This window comes from Equus przewalskii, chromosome 3 (genome assembly GCF_037783145.1).
Source record: "Equus przewalskii isolate Varuska chromosome 3, EquPr2, whole genome shotgun sequence".
In the NCBI taxonomy this organism is placed as follows: domain Eukaryota; kingdom Metazoa; phylum Chordata; class Mammalia; order Perissodactyla; family Equidae; genus Equus; species Equus przewalskii.
This window is the reverse complement of record NC_091833.1, coordinates 65,643,213-65,670,335: the sequence shown is the minus strand read 5'-3', so window position 1 is coordinate 65,670,335 and position 27,123 is coordinate 65,643,213. Positions and strand designations below refer to the sequence as shown.

Below are 27,123 nucleotides of genomic sequence, written 5' to 3'. Positions count from 1 at the left end.
GGGGCTTTTTTTCTCCACTATCGACACCGGTGTCTGTCTCCTTCTTATGGGCCCCAACTTTCTTCATTTCGTCAGCAACACATGTAACTTTATGCATTTGTGTTTTGAAGTTCTTTGGATAAATACTCAGCAGTGGAATAGCTAGATCATACGGTAGGTCTATTCTTAATTTTCTGAGGATACTCCATACTGCTCTCCATAGTGACTGCACCAGTTTGCACTCCCACCAGCAGTGTACCAGGGTTCCCTTCTCTACACATCATCTCCAACACTTGTTGAATCTTGTCTTGTTAATTATAGACATTCTGACCACAGCGAGGTGATCTCTCATTGTACTTTTGATTTGCATTTCATTGATAGCTAACGATGTTGAGCATCTTTTCATATGTCTATTGGCCATCCATATATCTTCTTTGGAGGAATCTCTGTTCAGATCTTTTGCCCATTTTTTAATTGGGTTGATGGTTTTTTTGTGAGATGTATGAGTTATTTGGATATTTTGGATATTAAACCCTTATCTGATATATGGTTTGCAAATATCTTCTGCAATTGTTAGGTTGTCTTTTCCTTTTGTTGATGGTTTCCTTGCTACTTTGATTGTTTTCCATTTTATTCCTGTTTTGCTTCACATTACTGTGCATGCACTTACTATGGAATCTCATCTAAGAGGTTATTTTTTATGACTTGTGATTCCTGATTAATTTTTAGCAGATTAATCTTAGAAATTTTGATAGTTCAATTGTTGTTTATTTAGTCTTTTATTGTGGGCAGACCTACGCACTCTCTCACCACACTTACCAATCAGTTTTCTTCTTTGATGTTTGCCATTTGATATCTTGTTTTCCTCAGTATTACTTTTCATCTGCTTGCTCTGGAATCTCGTCTAAGAGTTTATTTCCTATGACCTGTGATTCTTGATTAGTTTTTAGCAGATTTGTTTTTGAGATTTCAATCTTTGGTTTTATTCTCCAAACCACTGCCTCCTGTACCCTCATACATTGCACATATTGTCAAAGGTTGCAGTTTTAAAACCCAGACCTTTATTTCCTCTGTAATCTTAAATTAACCTTACATACCTCTTGTCCATTGAAAATAATTATTACTTTTATACAAAGTATAGTTAAGTTCCATTTGAAAGGGATTTTTTTCTGGATTTCAAAATATTTGCCATAGTGCCCAAAAAAAGATGCTTTATATATGTGAGTAAATGGTGATGAGGGAGCATCCCTCTGGCAAAGCTAAGTTTAGATGGTTGAAAGATATGTACTGGCAATGGAAAATGTCTGTTAAATAGGCCACCTAGATCAAGAAAAACTAACTTTCTTGATCTTCTATGTTGTAGTATACTTGGTGCTTAGCAATTTCACTTAAGTTTTGTGTGGATTTTTGAAATCACAGTGTCTCTCTTTTCTTTCATTTAATGTAATACACCAAGGAGTTAGGTCCTGGGGCCAGACTTCTGTGTTATCATCCCATTCCCATCATTTCTTCCCCACAAGAAATTGGGTAAGTTATCTGAACATTCTGTACTTCAGTTTTCACATTTGTAAAGTGAGGATAATAATGGTACCTACAAAAGGAATTTCTATGAGTGTCTTCTGTGAGTCAATAAATATAAAGGATGTAGTAGATTTCCTGGACCAGAGTAAATTCTCAATAAATGTTGACTAATTTACTTCTGCCTCCTGGAAACAAAAATCATAGCAGAAGCTCAATAAATATTTGTTATTTAATAAATGTGTTCACAGAATCAAGATTAGATGCCATTCATATATGAAAAATATACTAGCCCCTCATATTTTTCTTTACTTTTGAAAGTAAGGGGCAGTAGTAATTGTGGAACAAGAAAATAGACATTGATAACTCCAAAGTAACTCGCAAAGATTTAGGTTCACTTAGCAGACAACTTTTAATCCATTGAGAAGGAAGGAGTAATACTAGATAATAGTCAGGGACAACTCATCCGTAACTAAGGATTTTCCTCTTATTAGAGATATCACATGATTAGACCAAAGAGACAATTTGGATGTAATAATAGAAAAACTGAATTTAGAAGACAGATATCAGAGGCATTGGTTCTGAAAGCTGAAAGGAACCTAACTATGAGCTCATAGAAATATTTAATTATAAAGACAAGCAAATATACAGCTTACACAGGTAAGTATACTTTCTTACACATAAAGCAACCTTTCCACTAGAACCAGATTGGCAAAATATATTTCCTTATGGCTGACTTTCTCTTGAGTTTTAAATATATTTAATGAAGTTTCTTACTGTAGTATATTAAAAATGGCTATGTATTCTTTGCAACTTCTTCTATCAAGAGGTGGAGACTAATTTTCCATCTGTTGACTTTGGACTTGCCTCATGACCTTTTTCGCCAGTGGAAGGTGGGAAGGAGGCATTCATGTTCTATGTCTAGAGCATTCATGCAAGCTGTTCTGGGATTCTGCTGTCCTCTGAAATAGCACAAGCTTGCCTATTGGAGAGGCTACATGAAGGAGACAAACTGTCCAGCTACTCTGCCAAACACTAGCCATGTGAGTGACACTTTCTTGGACCATTCTGCTCCATCTAAGGTGATAGCCACCCATAGCCTGATGAGTGAGCCAAAGCAAGGCCCAAAGAAGCAACAGTTCACTGAGCTCAACACAAAGTGTTGGTCCACCAGATCATGAGGAAGTAATATGGTTGTTCTTTTAAACTCTGAGCTTTAGGATGGTTTATTACACAGCAAAAAATAACAGAGACATTATGATTTATGAAAAAAGTTGGACATGTGTAGCTCTGTAAATACAGAAGCCCTAAGAATATTAATATGGTAGACCAAAGTAAAATGGAGTTATAGCTCCAGTGCCACAGAATTTGAGAATAATTTCTATAAATTTTTTGAAAGATTGGTAGATTTTGACAAAAAAATTATCTTTTGTCTATTTTTACAGTAAATCTAAGAGAATATAAATACTCTTTAATTTTGTGTATGTGTATACATATATATGTGTATATATATACATATACATGCATATATAAACATATACTTACGTATATGTATATACACATATGGTGTATATGATGAAAACCACTGATTTACCTAATACCTCACTGTAAAATTTATCCCACTTCTTCTCGTTAAAGGTCTCAAACGCAAAGTCAAAGTATAGGAAATACGACACATTTACCACCATCTCTATAAATGTCATTTTGACACTCAGGTCGGATGTGACAACAGTTACATAGGAAAAAGGTAATGTAAGCCCTCCACAGAGTTTTTTGTATGTATTGCTGGTGGTAAATCAAAGACTGCAGAGCGAAGTAGGTTAAGTATTTCAGACAGCAGCTCACCACAAGGAGAAAAACATTAACAAGAAAAACATTAAATTTGGATTCTTGCAGTTCTTTCATTAGTTTCTTTTTCAAAACTGCATCCTCCTAGAGCTTTTGAATAGATCAGAAATTCATAATATATTTTTTGCATCTTTGAATCATATGTCCACAACGTGTTCTTTGGTAACTCATATGACCACATCTCAATCCATTTCATGAAAAGCAAATCAAGTTCATCAGTAAAGGATGTAGGATAAACCTCAAATTTAAAAGCAAATTGTTTGTTGGGATCCACAATGTTGGATGCTGAAGATACCAGAACAGTCACCTCATGGCCCTTCTAAGCAAGTTGTCCAGCATAATTTTTCAATTCATCCAATGTTTGTATTCCATTGGCTACACGAGCACCTGTCCACAGAACTCACAGCTCAAATAACAATACAGTGCAAGAAGAGAGGCCCATTTCTTAGACATCCTGGTAAAATTCAATCTCTCTATAAACTTCTTTTAAATTTGATGTGGCTCTCATTTATATCCAGGAAAGAATAACTTAAGTAGTTAAAATATAACTGGCACATATCAAGTTCACAATGATTAAAAGAGCTCAAAGCACTGGTTTTGGAAAGCAAATAAAGTAAATGATCTTGTGCTTGTATATGCTTATAATAAATCCCAGGATCATTATAAACAATATTGCCTCTAGGCTAAGAGGACATTACCTTTCATGTAGGAAGTCTCCTGTTAAGAAAGTAGTAGTGTGTCAACACAAATATATTCTGATTTATTTGAGCATTTCCAGGCAGGCTTTCTAAATTTCCTCCTCCATGTATTCACATCTGTTATGTTAGCTCCATTTACTTTCTCTTGCCTTTGTTTTTCTGACTGTAGATACTCCCTCTGTTTTTTTTCATTTATATCCAAATGTGGGTGACTGTTGAATACCACTTTACTTTCTTTCTTTTATTTGAAAAAATTGCCTTTAAATTATTAATTTTTTATTTTCTAAACATTTGCAATATTCCTTATGTTACTCTTCCATCCTAAGTACTTACTCTTAGAAGTCATTTATCTTCTAAGTACCATCCTTTGAACTTTATTTTTAAGATTGCCTTTGTAATCCACGTAAATTGTATTTAGGAAAAAAATCCTACCAAGAATGCCCATCAAATTAGAAGTAGGAAGGGAAAGATGCATGTTACGGGATAGAATTTATACAATTAATAATTTATTAATTTCATGCTGTTAATAATCTGTTGACCTGAAATGAGAGGTGGATCTCTGAAAACGAATTTGAACATCGATTCTAAGCAAAACCTTACCAGCAGAATTGAAATATCCTTCGATCTTGGTAATGCCTTTTGGTGGATGTTTTGATGTGTTACCCAGATTGTCCTCTTGGCAATGTAGAAATTATTCCCCAGCTGATCTGAAGATTATCAGCTGGCACCCCTCTTCTACCTGCTTTCTTTGAGGGCTGCCTATGCTGAAGAGAACTATCTAGTCTAAAGTGATGTCTCCTTCCCAGGGAAGCCCATATCCAATGCCTGGTCTCCTCATTTCAATTTGGGCCAACTCTTAAAGGTGATGTTAGCTTCAGAGCTCTCAGTGGGATGGTGAGGCCCATGCTGAAGCATTATTATGTCCCTATTTTTTTCACTATCCAATCTTGTTTCCTACCCTCACACTCATAGACTTTGTTTCCAACAACACTCCTTAGTAATCTCCCTGCAAGCTCATATCCAGCTCAGACTCTGCTTCCTGGCAGCATTCAACCTCTGATAATGGATACCAAGGAGAGAGTACACCATGAGATCAGATTTCAGAGTTGGATCATTCAACACCAGCTGTAATGACCCCATCACTGGTGGTAGATGGGATACAAATAGCCTTGGAAGTGTGGTAACTGAAGTTTTTACTAGTTTCAGTGATGGTGAATTGGGACCATATAGTGTTGAAAGGGAACTCTGCCGTGGTGTGATATATAAGGTATTTGATAAATATGGGAAGAGTAGAAATTATGATGACAATGGGGCTGGATTTTTATTTTTGCTGATTTCAAATTTTGAAGACTACAATGTAAAAATGGCAGCTATTATCCTTCAAATTAAGGCTAATCATGAAAGCCAGAGAGGACTTCTTCACAGCAAGAAAGAGATTCTCATCCTTTTCAGAGGCCAAAAAATTTCTGTATCGTTCTAAAAGTAAAACATTTCCGGTTCCACTTAAATTCCCAACCTAGTCTGATCTCTTACCAAGGTCAGGACGCTAGTTGAGAAAGAGCAGAATCCCATGAGGTCTTGTAAATAATAAATTATACATGACAATTTTGAAATCCCAGATTTGTCTGAACCCTCTGAGTCCTCGGAAGTGGCCCATTCCTCTCTGTTAAGGGAGAGCACTTCTCCATTGTTTGAGGATGGTGTAGGGTCTTCTTCGCACAGGACATCGTGTGCCCCTCTCAGGATCTGCTCTTATCTCCTTTCTTGGACATAGGCCAATAACCAGTGTTTAGTCACAGTCTAATACAGGCAGATATAAGTTGTTTTAACAAGGGAGGAAAGATGTTAAAACTCAAGGAGCTGAATGATCTAGCCAATATTTAACAACAAGAACTGAGAGATTCTATAGGGAACTGTACACTGAGGAACTGAATTATGAAAAATAGAACATAGAGTTCCATAAGGAAGCATAGTTTTATTTTGGAGAAGTCTCTCAGGACATAGGCTTTAATACCAGTGTTCAGACTCCAGGAGCTTGGAGTAACAGACTACTAGGATGTTGTTGAATAGTGGAAAAGTGATGGCCCATACAGAGTGAAACTGGTGGGCTGGAAGTGCCATGGCAAACAGTGGGAGAAACAATCAACAGGCTTAGCAGTGCATATGTTAAGATAGGTATGTAGATCTGGAAAATGCAAAAGGTGATTGTTTACTGAAGTTATAAGAAGTGCTCAGTGTCGCTGTCCTCTGAGAGACAGGCTTTTAGGTAGTTATAAAACTCAGCTTACTGATATTAATCATAATCAAATACAAAAATAAAAGAGACCAAATGATGGTGATCAATCATCAGAAATCAGGTGGTCACAACAGTCACAGAGAACAATAAGATCAGGTTTGCAGCCAGCAGGCCTAACTCATGAAAAGCTATGGATATGGTTATAGAACAGGCAGCCCTAGGGAAAAAGTAAGCCACGAAAAAAGGGCATTACACAACATATACTAGCTGCATGGAATCTCTGGCAAGCCTAATGGGAGAATGACAACACAGCAAGATGATGCTACATAGACTGAAGAATTACATGGATTTGGAAAAACAAATCCTGGCATGCTTCAGGGCCCTGTTACAGATGGAACACTTGATCATGAAACATTGTGTTAATCCTCCCCAGAGAACATCTACCAATAGGTGCTAAACAATAAAGTAGGCAAAATAACTCAGCCAGGTGACATCAGTCACCTCTATCATCAGCTATCCCAGTTCAGACCCCAAGAGCAAATTAGCAAAGTGGCCAAGTAACAGAGAGCCAAGCTATGTAGGGGCCCGAATGTATGTCCTCTTGTTTAACAAAGGTGATCTAACTACTGCTTAAACTAAATATCAAGAGTATCAAATCTGCTAGCAATAGAACCGAACACTGTGTCCCTGATACAGCATCACTGTTTGAGTACAACAACTGGACACTTGGGGGCCAGTTTCCCAAATTGGATCCCTTCCATCTGGCTATATACTCTGACAGGATTAGCTACATATACTGGGAATCCTGTTATGTTTCTTATGTGCATAAATCAGATATGTAGATAAGAAAGAAAAGGTCACATTCCATTAACCTAGAATTTTAGCAGTTTGGACAGTTGAGAAATCTGAGAGATATAAAATTGATCTTAAAATCAAGATAGTTTAAGGCCAGATATGAAAATTGATTTTAGTAGGACAAAACAAATGCTTCTCTGAGAAGCTAAATTTACAGTAGAAAATAACGTGGGCTATTTTGAGATTCCAAACTATGCACATTCAATACCAAATATCTAGTTTCCTCAAATTCCACATTTTTTTTCCCATTATGCAGTGATACCCCCAGTTTTTGATGGAGATTCTGTTCCTTGCAATGTAATCTGGAAACTGGTTATACTCAGAAAGCTGGAGTGATCTTAGGGTTAACCTTATCAATTTCCTGTCTCTTAGTTATGACATTCTTGTGATGCCTAACGTTCGATGTCTCAAAATAGTTGTTATATACAATTTGTCCAGTTTTCTAGTTGTTTATGGTAGAGGGCTAAACTGACCACAGTTACTCCATGAGGACCAGAAATGGAAGTCAACATCTAACTCTGAAGCAGTTCAAACATCTTGGAATATTTTTGAATAGAAAAATTAAGGCAGAAAATGAACAAACTTGTAGCAAGAAGGGAATCTTCTTAATAGACAAGTTTAGTGACTAACTGAACTTGTATCTCAGAGAAACTACACCCTCTTGTTTTTCCAAATTATTAAAATAAAGACAATAAAATAAACGCCTTTTTCTTTCTAACAAAGAGCAAAATGACTAAAACGCTGGCCAGGAAGCACCCAATAACATTCAGAGACTGTTATTGACAATGATTGAATTTACTTGTCATGGGTCAAATGTCTTTAGCCCTTCTGTGGTTCATAACAAATATAATCCAGAAAAATGCTTGATTTAGGGGTCTTTTAAAGTAAGACAGTAGCATTATTTTAAAATAAGGAATATGTACATAGAAAGAAATACATTGTTTTCTTCTTCGTCATTACATATAATTTTCAGATGGCACAAACTAAGACATATAAACATGAAAGAAGAAAAAGATGATTTTTTTCTTGAATGATTTTAGCACCTTTTCCTGATAGAGGAGGCAGTACTGTATATTAATAGAGAAATAAACTTTTTCTAACAGCAAAAAAATTACGTGAGCAAAAGCACAAAGTTGGAAAAGCAAACTAGGTGATTTGAAATGCTTCACTTGACTATTAGAGTAATAATTGTTTCACATTTTTAACCCAGTTTTAGGGTACTGTGCTATGATATGTCAGATGTGGGCTGGTCAGTAAGATACATAGTCATGGTCCTCTAGAGCTTTTCAGGTTATCTGACTAAGACAAAGAAATGAAAACCACAATATCATGTAGTGATGTGTGTGTATGTGTGTATGTGTGTGTGTGTGTAGTTGGACAGAGATAAATAGGGTGCTTTATTTTTTCTGAGTTTTATGCCTATTTTGTTGTCTCTAGTGTATGGAAAATCTTAGGTTAGTTATCTTTAAGTGTGAATACATCTTTCATTAAATGTGCTGGTTCCTTTGATTTTGGAGTTTATATTCTTTAATAACGTAAATAATTTTGCATATATGTCTCAATCAAAACAATTTCTTAAAGCATGGAATTGGAATTTTGCCAAATGCGTCATCACTTTAGAAAGACAAGAAATGTTAAAAGATGACTGGTTAAGAAATAGCCAATGACAATTTGACATTTAGAAGACATTCTTAAGCATAATTATTGGAAAGATCTTTAATGATCTTAATTGCAAAGAAAATATTAAGAAACTGTCCTGTGTCTTATGGATTTTATTTTAGTTTATGTTTGAACAAAATAATTTTTACTGATAATTTTAATTAGGAAATATATCATCATATTTTTCAGTTTACAGATGTTATTTTACTCTAAAATTATCCTATAATTTTACGATGAACTCATACAAATCCCGTTGTTAAGTTTACAGGCTGATACATCTTGTTAGTGTTGTATTTTAAACGAATTGTGCTGTGAGATGAAGACAATTTTGCTAGTCTAGATTTTAGATTAAAAATTTCTCGATCAATTGAGATATTTACATTTTTCTCATCATAGATCTCTCTTATCATAAAATGATTTTTGTGAAGAATTGTTAAAACTTTGTGAAATGGTTCCTAATTTTTCCCAATACTGGTAATCTTCATTTATAATTTTCTGTTTTTTCATTGATTACAGATATTTGTTACCTAATCTTAAAATGTAGAGGAAAAGATATTATTAATATCACCTCTGCTGAAGGACTCAATGTTTATGTATTAAAGTCATGAGAGAGAAGAAAGAAATGTCTTTGAGAAGATATAGAAAGTACAAGAAAAGATGATCTAAAGTTATTTATGTGGAACAATAGCTTCATATATGTCTGTCTTTCTAAAACACTTTCAGTACCACAGCCAATCTTAAAGAAGCTAGACATTTCTCTTGTTCCAGTATGGGAAGATGTAAGTACACATATATTTTGAAAGAATAAGCATTCAAAGACGTTAGCCTCATAAGATAAACCGCATTTCAGAACGTGCACAATCAAAGGTGATGGACAGAGGGAGAACATCAAAGTAAAGGACCTTTAAAGCCATAGGAAGAATTACTTTAAGTTGTGAAACAAGCGACTTTCTCAAACAGCTCTATTTTGTTGTAAAAAGCAGCCACATATCATAATAAAATGTAAAATATAATATAAATTTTTGTAGGAGGTGATTTCTTCTTGAAACACAAAATTCTGGCCATTTCCTTTGAAGGAATTTGCAGGGATGAAGAGTGATTCTAAGGATGGATGTAGTACCATGAATCTCTCTAAACCTAATGGAAGCTGGACTCTAACACTCAAATATAGAAAATCTTCTATTTATAGATTCGATGAAACTATAGGAAGTGAAGCAAAATTAATTCAAATATCTCAAACATTTGCCAACAAATACTGTTAAACTAATTAGAGTGCTTGTACTTCAATAATCAAGACAAGTTCCACCTTGAGATCCTTTCATTCATTTCTTTTTAGTTTGGTTTCTAATGCTCCAAGTGCCAACCATCCACCCTTCTGAACTCTACAATGAGCTCCCCGTGCACGCTCCTGAAGGTAAGAGTGAGAGAGATTTCTGGTAGACAAAGACTGTATGCAGAAAACAGGCCAGGGACTATGGACGAAAGAGAAACCAAAAACCTGAGCAGCAGTGCCACCTTCTGGAAAACAAAAGAGAGGTTTCACAAAGCAGGTCTTGTGAATTTTAAGATCAATAGAATACATACAAATATCAGCTTTCTGCCACAAAAGGGAGCAAAAAGTTTGAAGCAGGTGCATCTATACAAGCTTGAGAAAGCCCCAGATCTAAGTAGGACAAATGAAAAGTATTTCCCACCTGTAGGCAGCTGTATAGATTTGAGGAGGAGACCAAAACTTCAAATGCAAAAACAGCAATACAAAACTCCAAGAAACATGAAGAATCAGGGAAACATGAGATCACTAAAAGATAACAATAATCCTCCAAGTGCAAACCAAAGACTCAGAATTCTGTGATTTACCCAATAAGGGATTCAAAATGGTTGTTTTGAGGAAACTCAGTGAGCTACAAGAATGGACAGAAAGATAATTCAGTAAAATTAGGAAAGCAAAGCATGAACAAAAAAATAAATTTAATAAAAAGGCAGAAATCATAACAAAGAACCAAACAGAAACTCTGGAGCTTAAGAATTCTATAAATAAAATGAAAAATGCAATAGAATCAAAAGTAGAATAGACCAAACATAAGACGGAATAAGTGAGTTAGAGCAAATAAATTTTGAAATAACTCCACCTGAGAAGAAGAAAGAAAAAAAATAAAAAAGAGTGAAGAAAGAGGTTGTGATCCCTGGGACATCAAGAAAACAATATCTGAATCACCAGAGTTCCAGAAAGAGAAGAGGGAAAAGGAGGTAGAAAGTTTATTTTAAGAAATAATAGCCTAGATCTTCCCAAACCTCGGGAGAAATTTGGATATCCAAATTAACAAAGCTAACAGATCACCGCAATCCTGAAATTCAAAACAATCTACTTCATAACATATTTTAAAGAAACCATCAAAAATCAAGAACAAAGCAAGAATCCTAAAAGCATCAATGGAGAAGACAATTGTAATCTACAAAGGAAGTCTCATTAGGCTCTTGGCAGATTTTTCAGCAGAAACTTTACAGTCCAGGAGAGAGTGGAATGATATATTCAGAGTGGTGAAAGAAAAACATTGCCAGCCAACAATACTCTCACTGGAAAGTTATCCTTCAGAAATGAAGGGGAAATAAAGACTTCCCTAGACAAATAAAAGCTAAGGGCATTTATTACCCCAAACCTACCTTACAAAACATTCTGAAAGGATTTCTTTTGCTGAAATAGAAAGAGACTAATTATGTGCTGGCCTGGTGGTGTACTGGTTAAGTTGGTGTGCTCTGCTCCAGTTGCCTAGGGTTCATGAGTTCCAATCCTGGGAGCGCACCTACACACTGCTCATCAAGCCACACTGTGGTGGCATTGCACATACGAAATAGAGGAGGATTGGCATAGGTGTTAGTTAGTGACAATCTTCCTATAACAAAAACCAGAGACAGGCAGCAGATATTATCTCAGGGCCAATCTTCCTCACCAAAAAAAAAAAAAAAAAAAAAAACCACAGAGAGAGAGAGAAAGATTAATTAGTAACATGAAATCAGTTGAAAATATACAACACTCTGGTAAATGTAAATATACAGTTAGATTTAGAAAACATCAATTCTGTAATATGATACTATGTTTACCATTTTTCTATAGGATAATGTTAAAGGAAAAGAGAATTAAATAAAATACAGCTACTATAGTTTGTTAACAAGATACAATATAAAAAGAGAAATTGTGACATGAAAACATAAACGGGGGTCTAAAAGTGTAGAGACTTGTATGCAATCAAAGTCAACCTGCTATCAGTTTAGAGGAACTATTTTATCTGTAAGATATTTTATGGAAGCCTCATAGTAACAACAAAACAGAAACCTCTGGTAGATTCAGAAAACATGAAGAGAAGGGAATCAGAGCACACCATCATGTAAAATCACCAATTCACAAAGATAGAACACAAGGAAAAAAGATTCAATGGAACTAAAAAACAGTGAGAAAGCAATTAATAAGATGGCATTATGGCATTACTAAGTCTCTATATATCGAAACATCCTCTAAATGTAAATGGATTGAATTATCCAGTCAAAGACACGGAGTGGGTGGATGGATTAAAAGCAAAATAAGACCTAGGTCTATCTGCTCACAAGTGATTGACTTTAGCTTTAAGGACACATGTGGGCTCAAAGTAAAGGGATGGAAAAGATATTCAATGCAAGTGGAAACTAAAAGAGAGCACGAGTAGCTATATATCAGACAAAATAGATTTTAAGCCAATAAGAGAAAAAGAAGCTCATTATATAGTGATAAAGGGGTTGGCTAACCCAGAAGATAAAACAATTGTAAATATATATTGCTGGAACATCAGAGAACCTAAATATATTAAGTAAACACTGACAGATCTGAAGGAAGAAATGGACAACACAAAAATAGTAAGGGATTTCAATAGCCCACGTTCTGCTATGGATAGATCCTTCAGACTGAAAATCAACAAGAAAACGTTGAAATTGATCTATACATTAGACCAAATGGATCTAACAAACATATATAGAACATTCCATCCAATAGCAGCAGAATACACGTTCTTAAGTGAACATGAACATTCCCAGGATAGATCATATGATTGTCCACAAAACAAGTCTTAGCAATTTAAGAAGACTGAAATAGTTCCAACCATCTTTTCTCACTACAATGGTATGTTATAAGAAATCAGTAATAACACTTGTAAAGTTTCTCTTGGCATGGATGCAAACATGTTCACAGATTCTGAGGATTAGCACCTGGCTATATTCAACAGCCATTATTCTGTTTATAACAGTCCGTCCTCCAGGCCCCAAGATTCATGTCCATCACCCATGCAAAATATGTTCACTACACCCTAACATCCCTCAAAGTTTCCACCATTGAAACATCTAGTCAAAGTCCAAACATCAGCTCAAAAGTCCCTATTCCGGGGGCTGGGCCCATGACCAAGCAGATAAATTCACTTGCTCCAATTCGGCAGACCGGGGTTCATCTGTTTGGATTATGGGTGCAGATCTACATACTGTTTCAGGCCATGCTGTGGCAGCATCCCGCATAGAAGAACTGGAATGACCTACAACTAGGATATATGACTATGTACTGGGGCTTTGGGCAAGAAAAAAACAAAAAAAGGGGAAAATTGGCAACACATGTTAGCTCAGGGACAATCTGCCTCACCGAAAAGCATATGTTAAAAAAAAAAGTCCCAAATCTCATCATCTATGTCATCTAGATAAGGTATAGGAGAGGCTCTTGGTATGACGCATTTTGGAGAGAAATTTCTTTTATGCATAACTAAAGAATAATTTGTCTGCTCCCAAAATATGATAGTGATAGATCCAGGATAACAGTTATAGACATTTTGATTCAAAAGAGGAGAAAATTTTAAAAAACTTTGGCGTCCTGGGGTTTGTCAGTTTAGATCATGGATGTAGACCTAGCACAACTCATCAAGCCATGCTGTGGTGGCATCACACATAAAATAGAAGAAGATTTGCACAGATGTTAGCTCAGATGCAATCTTCCTCAAGTAAAAAAAGAGGAAGATTGGCAACAGATGTTAGCTCAGAGATAATCTTCCTCAAAACAAAGCCAAAAAACAGAGTTGATGGTTCAAGTCATTGCAAAATCCACCTGGGAAAATGCTACTAGATTTCAGGAACTGAGGATGATCATTTGTACTTCATGGCACTGTCCTCTGACCTTGTGACTCTCCCTTCTGGGCCATGTTGTCTTTTTCACGGAAGATAGCAAGTATTTGCAACCAAGTAGTTTTACTAGCCCATTTCCTGCATGCAGAAATTTGGACATCAGGCAGCTTTCTTTCATTTTCTACTGTCTTTTGGTTGAAGCTGAGAGTGTCTCTGTGGGCATAAAATCTTCAATAACTCTGTGGGTCTCCTGTGTAAGTCATGGAGAAACACTTCCTTAGGTAACAGGCTCATTCCTTCTCAGATAGATCTTTCTCAGCTAATCCTCTCTCTGTCGACTTTTACTGAGATGACTGAGGAGTATCTTCCCAGGTGTTGTCTGGATCTATTGAGATGTACCCTTTGATCTCTTCCAACAGTCTTTTGTGTGACTGAATACTCTAACCTTTTGATTTTTCTGGAGTGTTAGTAAAATGTTTCAAAGTCGCACCCTTGGTTTTTCCTCTAGAGCATGTTTTTCTCACAGTGAATCTCATAAGTTTCTTTAGCAATTTGGACAGACTGTGAATTTTACATATCTTCAAGCCCATTTTCCTTTTTGTTTTATAGTTCATCCATCAATTTCTCTCTCTTTTCACACTTTACTATAAGCAGCAGAAGAAATCCCAGGTAGTCGCTTGAAATTTTGCTGGGAAATATCCTCAGGTAAACATATAAGTTCATCACTTGGAAATCCTGCTTACCATGTCATCATGGGACGCAATTCCCCAAAGCTTTCTCACTCTGTAGACCAAGAATTCCTTTTCCTTCAGTTTCCAATAAGATATTTATCATTACCTCGTGAGCCTTCACTGGCAGCAACGTTACTGCCTATATTTCTGTTTACAGTCTTTTTCGTGACTTAGGTATTCTCTAAAACAGTTTAGTTTTCTAAACCACAATCCGTGCTCCTACTTTTTTTGAAGGAAGTAAGGGATGCTTTGCTTATATTTTATTATCCATGGATATTTAGCTGAAGATTTATGTCTTTCTGTGTTATGTAGTCAATAACTTAATGTCAGTGACTTAGGAGTAAGAAAACTCCTAACGTGTAGTCTTCTTAGAGAAACAGAAAAAACTTAGTTTTTGTTACACAGTTGTAGGGAAACATTGTGTCCTAGAATATTGTGGACAAAAGCCATTGACTTGAGTCTAATGCTTTTTTGACACTAGATACCTAGTCACTTGTTTTCTGTGGTTTTGATGTAGGAAGAAGAAAAGCCCATAGAAACGTCAGAAATCATAATATTATCATTTACATGTCCACAAGAAAGAGGAGCTCACATTATAGTCAATTGACCATCATTAGCTAAAATGTGAAAATTATCAGCTTCTCCTATTAGATGACCTAATTTCACTTTATAATACAGAAATATTGAGTAGATCATGGCTTTAACTAGAGCTTGACTCTGTAATCATATCCATGGAATAAATTCCAAGGAATCCCAGAACTTTTTAAATGATTGGCCCCGAAATAACATCTGTTGCCAAAGTTTTTTTTTTTCTTCTTCATGGCCTCAAAGTCCCCAGTACATACTTGCAGGTCCTTCTAGTTCTGCTATGTGGGACACCGCCTCAGCATGGCTTGGTGAGTCGTGCTAGATCTGCCTCCAGGATCCTAACAGGTGAAACCCTGGGCCACCGAAGCAGGGGACGCAAACTTAAACACTAGGCCATAGGGCTGGCCACTGGACTATTTTTCTTTATGGCAGGTTGCTATATGCTATATGCCAGGTCAGTTCTCCAATAACACTGTGATGAAAGTAGTGTAGATTGCTCGGAAGAAGTTCTGATCAGGCATGAACCTGGGCTGTAGCTCAAAGCAATGCAGGGCTTATCATATAGTTTTAGAAAAATTTTTACAAAAGGGGATTTACTTACTTTTTTCAAGGTTAGACTTGATTCTGCCTACTTTTTTCCCAAATTTATACTTGCTTATTCCTAACCACCTGAGAAAGTTGGAATTTTCTTAATCTGATTATTCAGAAACAATTACAGTGATTAAGTCAGATTCTGAATGGGCAAGCAAAGAGACATTAAATTTAGGAACCCATGTCACAACACTTCTGTTGCTGTTTCCAAATTGAAACCAGAAAAAGTAGTAGCTAGTTTTGGAAAGGATTTTGGTCTCTCTCTTCTGCTGTAGAACCAGAGTAAAAGAGGATTCATGGTGGCCTGTGCAATCTTTCTCGGGAGATACTGTAAGTATGCTATACCCAAATTGTTCACTGTACTCAGTTGGGAAAAAGAGGGAATAAGAGAAGGGATCGGAGTTGGAGCTCATTTTATACCTAGAGTCACATCTTGTCAACTCAACATTTTACCAATTCTATACTGAGTAACAAGTGTTTGGAATGATAGCGTGACTCCATCTGATGCTGCTTCAGGTGCCACACCTTATTTAGAAAATGCAGTGGAATAAATCCTGGTTGATGAATGAATCTAGAAATTGTTTTATCCTTGCCTGTAATATCCAAATTTCATCCTTAATTTATATTCATATAACTTTCTGAAAGCAATGCAAAGCAAGCTTTCCAAGATTTAAGCAATGTATGAAAATAATGCAAAATGGAAACAGGGAGATCTTTGGCTACACACGTATTTTGAAATTTTATCTCCTCTTTTCAAAAGTAATTGATAAACATTATAAAGAGTTTAAAGTTTATCTAACTCTCTGTTGGATGTGGGGAAGGGCCACTGTGACCATGTTTGTATATTTTTCTGTTAGATTTTTGATGATTGATCACAATGAAAATACCAGAATACCATATTCTCCAAAGTTCTGCACAAATTCTTCCATTTCCTGTAAAGAAAAAATTTGCTCATCCAGATAAGAAATGCATTAGAGATATTTTTTTTTAAATTGGTGCCTACAATTGAAAATGGAGATAAATTGATAATAAATTGCTGCCTTCTAACTTTCCAAACGATTGGACACCTTCAGTTGAAATGGCTGATATAAAATCTCTATCCCTTTAAATATAGATAAACATGACTAGTGGAAAAGTCAGGGAAATGAACCAGATTTGATAAACCAGAATTGATAAAGATGAGTTCTAGGTGCTTAAAAGCAGGAACAAGAGATTGTCCAAATTCTGGCCCCTAGGTTCACTTGTATACCCTTCTATGTCTGATAGAATTATTATTACTGATTCATTTTTCTTCTGGGTAGACTTTCAGGATGCTTTTTACTGAGTAGTTCTAACCTATTTTTCCAAGTAACCAAAACCAGAGAGTTTACATCGCTTTGCTTTGCTTTAAGAAGAGAAGTAGCTTTGTTAAATCACTCTGATGCACATAAATAAGAACCTGATTCACAATGCTCTACCTTATGTTTCAAATTTCCACATTACTGGTACATGAAACACCTTGAATTTATGTCTGTTAAGAGTTCAATTCCTAACTATTTCCTTATGACAAGACATCAATTTTCTTAAAGAGACATAAACTTTTGAAAATGATTTTTATGCAGGTGGAAGAGTTAAAAATGGATATGCTGTTTAATAACAGCTTCATATTTGGCAAACGTTTTTAACAACGCAGCAGTTTGTTTCATTCAGGTCACTAATGAGATAACAACTTGACGATATATCTCAAGGCTGGTCTAATTATTACCTGGGAACTGAGACCTTTGCTTGTGGATGATTGACACATTTTGTCCATAGGTCATCAGGATGGTGGATTTTACTCCTTTGGTATCAATTACTGGGCAAATCATCTAGACAACTTTATCTGTGGACTAATATGAGTTTAGAAGACAAATTTAAAGGAAATCCACATCCTACTTCTCACTTAAGATCCACCTTTATAGTCAATGTAATATTTAACTAGACATTTCTTCCACAAAGACTATAAACATTATATGTTTCTAAGTTTGGCAGGTAAGATTGTGTAGGCTAAAGCTTAAAGAACTATTATGGATTTTACAAGCATACATGGTAATAATTTTTAATTCATGCATTTTTCCTTTTTATATTATCTTTGTTCAATTACAATTTACCAACTATAAAATACACCCATATGTGTCTACAGCTAAATAACTACTAACAAACACATTCATTGATGTTACCACCACCACAGATGTGTTCAGTACCTTGGTCTCTGGTAGTCAATTTGGATGTGTGTTGGGGAGTGTGAGAAGCAGTTACAGCTGGACTAAAGGCAGTCATTTTCATATAGAGCTGTATATTTGGGTTTCTAAGTAAAAACACATCTAGTGATCTTTCTTCTTTTTAATTTTACTGTTTTTTCTTGTGCATATTGCCTTGACATTCCCTATGCTCACAGGGCAATATTTGTGGTTCACGGTTAGATTTGCGGCTTGTTGCATTAACTAGTCATACTTGGGTCCTACTAGTATTGAACAGGGCACTAGACACATGATTATCTACAGTAGAATTTTTAGCTATAGATACACATTTTGTGTAAAGGACATAAGCTCACATAGTACAGGAACGTCTTCTTCAGTATTTTCTTCTTTTCAGTACTCTGATTGCAAATGTACTTAATCAAAAGTTTAATATTAATTATGTAACTATTTCTGGACATAGAAGCAGGGTTTAGGGGAATCGTCAAAGAATAATTTAGAATTTTGGGCTAGCAACAGAAAGTGCTATTACCAACCCACATCTAAAAGGCATGAGAGTTTTGTGGTTATCAGAGCCCAGTTCTTAGTGGTACTGTCCTTATTGGGTGCTGCAGCTTCTCATTGGCAAGTGCTATTGGGCCTGGTAGTATTAAGAGGCATCCCAGTGTATTTTCAGGATTTTCAAAATAGTGCTCCTTGTTCATTGCTAAGTATCATCCTAATTTCCCTTCTCTGTCCGTTAGTTCTGGCAGAAGGCAGAGAACAGGCTCAGCTTTCATTTTCACAGAATTACTTCCTGATGAATGCATTCCTTCTTAAGAAATAGGACCTGAAAACCCACTGAAACCTAATGTCATGGAGACTGGAAGCAAAAATTGCTGAAAGATTTATTTTTTGTTGTAGTATTAGGGGCTACTTTCACCTCTTGGTCCCAGACTTACATATTCTGGTTTTGGAGGTAATGGCATCCTATACTGACCCCAAGAGTGAGGTCTCAACCACTTCCTGTATGACGGGCCTCCAGAAGATGCCATATTTCCGCTTTTAACTGACCTGTCCAAGAACATATTGTCAATTGTTTTAAGGTAATGGACATATCATGGTATGTGCGTTTCAAAATATTGCAAAGATGACTCATCCTATTTGCTTGTCATCATGTATTTATAACTGCCCTATGTGAAAGATTGCTTAGAATTCAACTTAACTATATCTTAAGTTCATTTACTGATTTACATCACCCCAGGTGATCTGACTATCCCAACAAATAGATGCTCACCTCTCACTGGACATTTAAGAATACAACAAGCACAGGTGCATTTAAGAATAATGATGCAACTTTAATGAGGTAACCCAATTAAAAATTATGAACCAAAGAATGTGAGATGTTACAACAACATCCAGTGCCTAACTAGTATGAGAAGCCAATCTGACACAATGTCATCAACCTATTCCCATTGAGCGATCCATGCACTTGGCTCCCTCTGTACCTCCAAGAACTATCAGTAAGCACAGGACATCTGGTGTCAGTCGAAGCAGAGAGAGAAATTTGGAGATTTGAGTCCTAAACCCCTATCCTGTATTTTTCATTTATTTAACAACTTAGCTTTCTAAGGAAATAAATTTTTAAACTGTTAGTGCTCATTATGTGGTTTGTCTTGTCACTTAGACCTGCTGCCTCAGGCAATTAATTGATTTTTTGCTGCAACCTGTGTAAAACTAACATTGAAACCTCAATACAATACATATATTCAGACCACCTAGTCCATTTCCATGTTTCCTTCGTTGTAATTGTGCTCCCTAATCAGAGGTGATGTGTGGTATAACATCACAAGGGAAAAGGCAGTCACTGAATTCATAAATAGTGGTTCTGGAGGAAAATCTGAAGGCAGGGAAGGGCAAATATGTAGTCTGAATATGTGTCACCCTATGAAGACCAAAACCTGCACCTTCCGTAGTGGAAAGAGTCCTATGCATAATTTTGATACCAACTGCATTGCTCAGAAAATGATGTTCAAAACTGGGGTCTCAACATTGATCTTAATGATTAGAATATTAGACGTATGCAATGACAGCAACTTGTTCAGTCGTGAAAGGGGAAATTACATATTTTGCAGTACATGCTTCCAAGGCCATTTTATACGTGGGCTTATTCACAAGAAACAAGGAGGGGAAAGAAGTTGACTAAAATGCATGGGATGGGTTTTCATGTTGTAGTCACTGAGTTTCTTTTGTAGTGGATGCCCTCTGATAAGTGTCCCATGGATCACAAATATCTTCAAACTCTGAACAGTATACAGTATCTATTGCCACAGTAAATCCAGACACTTATTCTCTTTGTTGGTAGGGATAGAGGAGAAAAGCATTTTCCAGATTAATAACTGAGTACCTGATGTCAGGGGATGTGTTGATTTGCTTCACTTAAGATATCATATCCGAACCTATGATTAGGTTTATAAATTCGTTTGTGATAAATTATAGTCATTTCTATGACCCACCTTTTAGTACTCCAAACAGATGTGTTAAATGAGGTTGTGATAGGAATCATCACCTCTGTATCTTCCAAGTCTTTGACAGTACGTGGATATCTGGAAATCCCCCAGAGTTATGACAGTGCTTGTGATGCATTATCTTGTTGGAAGGTGAGGAGCAGGCAATGTCAGTGGCTTCCACTTGGCCTGTTGTGAAGATCTCTAGTTTGGGTGATTGAAAGGACGCACAGACTCCATAGAGAATACTTATGAAATGGTTTTAATACAGGAAAATTAGAGCTTGTGGAGTTAAAGTAGGAGAAAGAGAGTAAAGGAGAGCACCAAGGGTCCAAATGACTTCCAGGCACAGATTCCCGGGGTCCTTTCTTGTTTGTACAGGACAGACTTTGTCTCAGGAAATGAACCATCAAGATTTGTGCAATGAATTTTGATTGGTTGTAAATATAAAAATGATTAATGGGGTCCTCTGTGCTCCTCTTGTCCTTTAACTAAGCCAGCCTGTCTCATGGGTCACATCAGTTGTAAGCCATCAATAAACAAGTGGCCTTGGAGGCTAATGGGAAAAGGGGAGGAAGACTTTCAAACTTAAACACCAAATCTAAACAATTAGTTAGTCACACATCTTTATCTTGGCCCAGAATTGATACTAGACTCTAGAGTTCCACAAAGATAACCATGAGCCTGTCACAGTCCAGGTGAGGTGATTCAAATGGAAATTCTGTCAGTTACTAAGTTATCTACATTTCGCTTTCACAGAAATAAACAAGATAAGTCTGTGATCATACTGGATGCATTGCAAGAAGAACTAAGGGCACATCTTTACCTATAACTTGACCTTTGTGAACTCTCACTCTTACTTTTGTACCATAATGGTGTTTTGGGTCTTCAGAGATTAGTGTCAGTTCAAAGTGATTATCAAATAATATATAGAAGATCTAGATATTTCTCTTTCTCCTGAATACAACTACCACTGTAAATACACTCTATGTAATTTAATCTAATAAAGAGATCTAATCTGGAATTGGAATCAGAATTAATTCTGATTTAGGTTTGAGATAAATTGCTTCATCACAAAGGAGCTAAGCAATTAGAAGAAAGATGTCAGAAGGAATGCTCAGAGGAAGAGTTCAGAATATGTGGGTCAAGATTGCATTATATTTTCGAGTAAGAAGAAAAAAATGAATAGCACTTCATAGCAACCTATCATCTGGACCCAGTAATGAGGAACAGGTCCATGATCAAGTCCATGTTCATAATTCTTCTGGGATTGTCATGACTGGGTAGTGGGACCATTGTTCTGTAATAAACTCTGGCAGAAAATGTACTCAACTAATTTCTGTGAGTCTTTAAGATTAGCAAATATACAAAAGTAACAGCTGAACTCACATTTTGAATTTTAGGATTCTCCAGGTGTATGGCATTGGGTCTTGTGAAGATCTGGAATGGAAGCTCACCACTCATTACAAAGGGATGGTGCAGAAGTAATACTAACAGAGGTGGTTTCTTCTACCTTTCACACAAGCAATATGATACCATTAAGACACCTAGAACATGAGTCTTCCTTCAATGTCAACTAGTTATTGATGCAATAGCAGTTTTATATCAATAAAGGAAGAAAGATCTAGTTTATTCTAAACTCTCCAGGATTTTTAGGACCCCCACCCTCATCATTACCTGGGTGATGAGACCTTATGTCTAGCAGTTACTGGAAAAGAGAGAGGAATTCTTAAGGAGGAATGCTAATTAGGGCCAAGGATCTCCAGGACAGTAGGGTTGTTTTGTTTTCATGGTACAATCATGATTTTATGAAATGACAATTGCTTTAAGAGTGAAAGATAGGTGGATGCATGTCGTGGTGTCATACGGATTAATTGGTATCCTATATGAGGGATTTCATCTGAATTGATGAAAGGTCCATCTCTGAATGAGGGAAATGAATGGCAGAAAATGAGAGGGCGAGATTAGGATTTCAGCTTCTTTACCTGGGTTTTCACCCAGAACCCAGAACAATGACAGAACTGGAGTGTGATTTAGAAGTCAAGAATCATGGGGGAAAATGAAAATAGGAGTGGACGGCAGGCGGTGTTTCAGTATGCATTGCAGAACTTAGGTTCTCTGGTCCTTACGCAGAAGACTGTTCTCAGTCCCAGCTGTCTAACAGTTTAAACATCATGGATACTGTTCCATTAATTTCTGGAGTGTGGTAGATCTGGTCTGCAGGTGAATCATCATTTTTGGTAAAATACGTAAAACTTCACAGAAACAAACATTTCCCTCATTGTAAAAGGCAAGCAACTTCAAAAATCAAAACATACAACACTATGAATCACTTTTTCTTTAGAACATATAGAACATAGTGTTTTGTTCACATATATATGCATGTGAATATGTACAAAATATTTGCATCTACCTATTAGAATTTCATTTAAGCTATAGTCCAGAAGAAAATTGAGCAGATTTTCATAACACAGTCACAGATGTGTTGTAAATAGTTTTACAATAAAGTATTTTAAAATGTTATTTTAAATGAGTAACAAAGCCAGAAATCATTAAACTCCTGACAAATGTATTCTTATTGAAACTTAACCCGGAAAAAAAACCCAGTAAGTTACATATGTTTAGTCTCTGCAAACAGAAAATTATTAATGAATGTTTTATATACTTAATATAATGATATAATGATCTATAGGTGATTTGAATAGATAAATCTTTGTTTTTAAGAAAAGCAGTCGTCTCTACAAGATAGAATATATTCATCTATTTGTCAGGGTAATTCTTTTGAATAAATAGAAACTGGTGACAAAGTATCAAATCTTGAGTGTAGTTTAACAACTCATGTTACATAATATTGAAAAATGAAGAGATATCTTAACTTTGACATAAAATGATCAAAGATTAAACTATGCTTTTAAAGACTATGATAGGAAAGAGCATCATTTTATTGCCGGAATCAATAAATCAGCACCATTGTAAATTATTGCTCTGATTACATTAAGCAGATCTTAAACCAAGCTGCTTTAGTGTTTACGTTTTTAAATTCTACATCTTAAATCATTATAATTAATTATTTCGAAATCTCATAAAATTGAGATGATATCTTTTTTCTCCTATATATCTTTTAAATTAATTTCCTCTCTGAGAATTAATTGTTTACCTTCCTCTTGTTTACTATTCCTGTAAAAAACAGATATCACCCTAATGATTTGTATTGTTCTCAAAGTCACACTTTTATGCCTCTTAAGCTTGGGTTATAAATATCAAACTCTGTGCTGAATCATTTACTAAACTTGTATAATAGACAAAGTTATCACAGTTAGGTTGAGTAATTCTTTGACCTTACGGACAAGGAATTAGCAAATATATTAGAAGAGAGACTTTTTAGAAAAAAAAGAAGAGAAAGCCATACTTCTATTAAAATTCAACCTACATCTTCAAGTTTACTGCAGATTTCTGGCCAATGCTAGGTAACAAGAATCTTAAGTACTTGTGCCTAGTATAGTCATCACGGTACAGTTTATGTGAGAACCAGGAGAAGTGATGGAGGAAAGGAAGAAGAAGAAATGGGCAAACTGATTGAGTTTCTGAATAGATGTAGAAATTACCCCCATAGCAAATAGCATTTCTGAGAAATGCATTGCCCACATCAAAATACCTGAAGTGTAGCTAAATAGGTTTGCCTCTTCTTTCCAAATATGGATAAGTAAAATTAACACAAGAAAGAATTTTTTTTAAAAAATTTAAATTACCTAAAGGGATAGGCATTAAATTCCAATCATGTACTTATCTCCACCATACCACCAGTCATGCAAACTTGTCAAAATCAAGTTCTCCCACTAGTTCTCTGAAGCCAGAGCATTACAATACAAATAGGTCTTATCAATATTAATTTCCAAAGCAAGACAACCCTCAAATCAAACACAAAAAACAGTCTTTGTATTGCAAAGAGGAGAAAGTCAGATGTGTCACATGAAAGGAAACGGATGGTATAAACGTGCTTCACAGAAGTGTAGAAATCCTGACAGTCTCCTGATATTTCTAATTGAAAGGGAAGCTCTGGCTATAGTGTGTTCCATCCTACTTCTTGTCTAGTAGCTTTAGAGAATATGCAGTAATTATAACATACGGGAACAAAAATGATGTCAAATATTTAGAAAATGTTCAATATGATTGACACTGAATATAGAATTAATCATTATGTTCCTAAGGCCTCAAACAGCATCTCAATTTGTTGAACTGAAACAAATGAATCAACTAGAGCACTAAGATTTCAATAGTAGCAACTTCCATGTTCTTATACATTTGTCTTCTCTTTTTAAAGACTAGATTACTTAACACCTTAATTCTAAATCTTGTACCCAACTCAATGGAAGAGATTTTAATCTCTCACTTGATAAGCTGAGGGATGCACAAGAGCTTGGAAGAGTAGAAGAAGAGTCTCTTCAAATCAGTAGCTGGATTAATTGGGTGAACCCTATCAAGACTTCCAGCCAAACACAAAGAAAATTATTCTCTCTTTTTCTTCTTTCCTGTCTTCCCAAACTTCCAGCAACAGAACAGGCAACATTTTGTGACCAGAAACATAATAGTTGCCACACAGGCTAGCAGGAACCCAATCACATCCAAAGAACGGTACTGGTACCAGGTGAGATCGTAGGAGGCTGGTCGCAGGTGTTTGGCTCCTTTGTGGCGCATGACAAACTCGATCCAGAAGACTGCTCGATCCAGGGGCTTCATAGGCTGATCATGGTGAATTCTTGATAACCTCATAGCATTCTCTTTATATCTAAAGATTGGATACATAGATAGCAACTTGAAAAATTCATGAAGAACATGATATGCTTAATTATGTTATGTTCTTAACAGTTACTATGTAACTATATAATAAACTTCTCGTTGATGATAGCAGCAAGAACCTAGAATGCATATGACAATTTATTTTCTCATAAGAAACTTCTAGATATGGTGGCCTAACAGTTGGAATTATTCAATATTTCCAAGTCTAAGTAATAATGGGAGGTAGGGGAGAAAATAATTTCTGATTGGAAACAGGATTTGAAAAGTTCAGAAATAAGAATGCAGACTATGTCTGTTAAGAATACAGAATTTTGATCTAATTTGTTAAGTGTGGTTTTAGGAACAAGACAGTGAAAGGAAGGATCACTGAGGGGCAGATCTATGATGAAGAGACTCCCTTCTCCCTCTACATGTTTGGTCTGGAGTGTAAGTGTTGACAAAAAGTTAGTCTTCAACCGTAGCAGGTAATGGTTTTTGTTTATGACCCTCCTGCCTCTGACATTTCAGACTGAACCAAAAAGCTTAATGTGACCCTATGGGCAAAAAGTAGTGCCTGAGAGTAAGTAGAGGCTGAGATCTTTGCTTCAAGCTACAGAAGTCAGTGTTGAGAAGGGACAATGGCAATAGTGAGAACACAAATCCTTCTAACTTCACTCAAGGAACAAAAGACTAGGCCAGAGTTTTGGTTTAAGATTTGGATGGCTGACCTAGAAGAAGGATTTCCTTGAATTTGTGAAGGAGTTGAAGGAAGGAGGTAATTCTTCCACACTGAAGTGCAATCATCATTTCAGGAGAATATAGAACATTAAATTGTAGAAAATACTGGAACAAGATGTAGAAAGTTCTGAGGAAGAGAATGGGGAATCAGAAAAATTATGCAAAGCCCTGTTGCGCTTTGCTTTTAAAACAACAAGACAGGCTTTCCTTAAAATGCAAGAATTTAAGGCATAAGTTCCTATGGATATATGCCAGGAAAAAAAAGAAACAACAACAAAAGCTCCAAGACATGAAAGTAAAATATTTGTTAGAGAACAAATTAAGAAAACCGAAACAACTCAGGAATAGAAAGACTGAGGTAAAACACGAATGAGACTATTAACTCCATATAAATACCAAACTAGGGTTAAGCAATAGTGGAAATTGTGGGCATAGACAAGATGTATATGTTGTAAGCCTTAGCAATGAAGTAATGATAATACATCAAACAAAAATTAAGATGTGAGGTTTAAGAGACAAGCATGAGAGGTTGAGAAGTGACTTTAGAGTGAGCAGTCATTATATATTGACCAAATTGGAAACATTTTAAAAACATTTTTCCTAATCTTGTCAATATTACTTCATAGGTTTATATGTAATTTTAGAGCTTAATGTGTTAAAGAATATTTATCCAAATCCTGGCCATTCTTTTAATTTGATTATGGTTTCTTTCACTCTCTGAATATATTTACTGGATTTATTTCAAATAAAACAACATGATTAATGTAATCATTTATTGTTGAGAAATTATGTGTTTATTTATGAGCACAGTTACGTTTATTTGAGATTAAATAATATTACCAAGAAACATCAAAATGAAAGGATTTTTCAGCTTTACTTCGATATAATTGAAATATAACAATGTATAAGTTTAAGGTGTATGACCTGTATCTTCATACACTTATATGTTGCAATATGTTCACCACTTTAGCATTAGCTAATAACTCTATCACATAATATAATTACCATGTTTTTTTTTTTTTTTTTGTGGTGAGAACATTTAGGATCTACTCACTTAGCAACTCTCAAGTATGTAAT

At 35.7% G+C, this 27,123-nt stretch overlaps 1 protein-coding gene and 1 long non-coding RNA gene across 4 annotated transcripts in view; one reads left to right on the top strand and one right to left on the bottom strand.

The window, feature by feature from the left end:
• Positions 1-22,086, top strand: LOC139082570 (uncharacterized). 3 transcript variants are annotated; one of them, XR_011538711.1, is made up of 6 exons: positions 19-153; positions 1,436-1,506; positions 2,385-2,540; positions 3,136-3,244; positions 9,310-19,131; positions 21,936-22,086. It is a non-coding gene; the product is annotated as an uncharacterized lncRNA (long non-coding RNA). The 3 variants fall into 3 exon arrangements; XR_011538710.1 differs by having other exon boundaries at positions 2,325-2,540; XR_011538713.1 differs by lacking the exon at positions 2,385-2,540 and having other exon boundaries at positions 1-153.
• LOC103562723 (UDP-glucuronosyltransferase 2C1-like) overlaps positions 20,784-27,123 on the bottom strand; it is a 30,430-nt gene continuing 24,090 nt past the window's right edge. Inside the window, exon 6 of the mRNA XM_008537861.2 lies at positions 20,784-25,318. Coding sequence (XP_008536083.1) covers positions 25,039-25,318 — 280 coding nt within the window. The 3' untranslated portion in view covers positions 20,784-25,038. The remainder of the gene's footprint in view (positions 25,319-27,123) is intronic.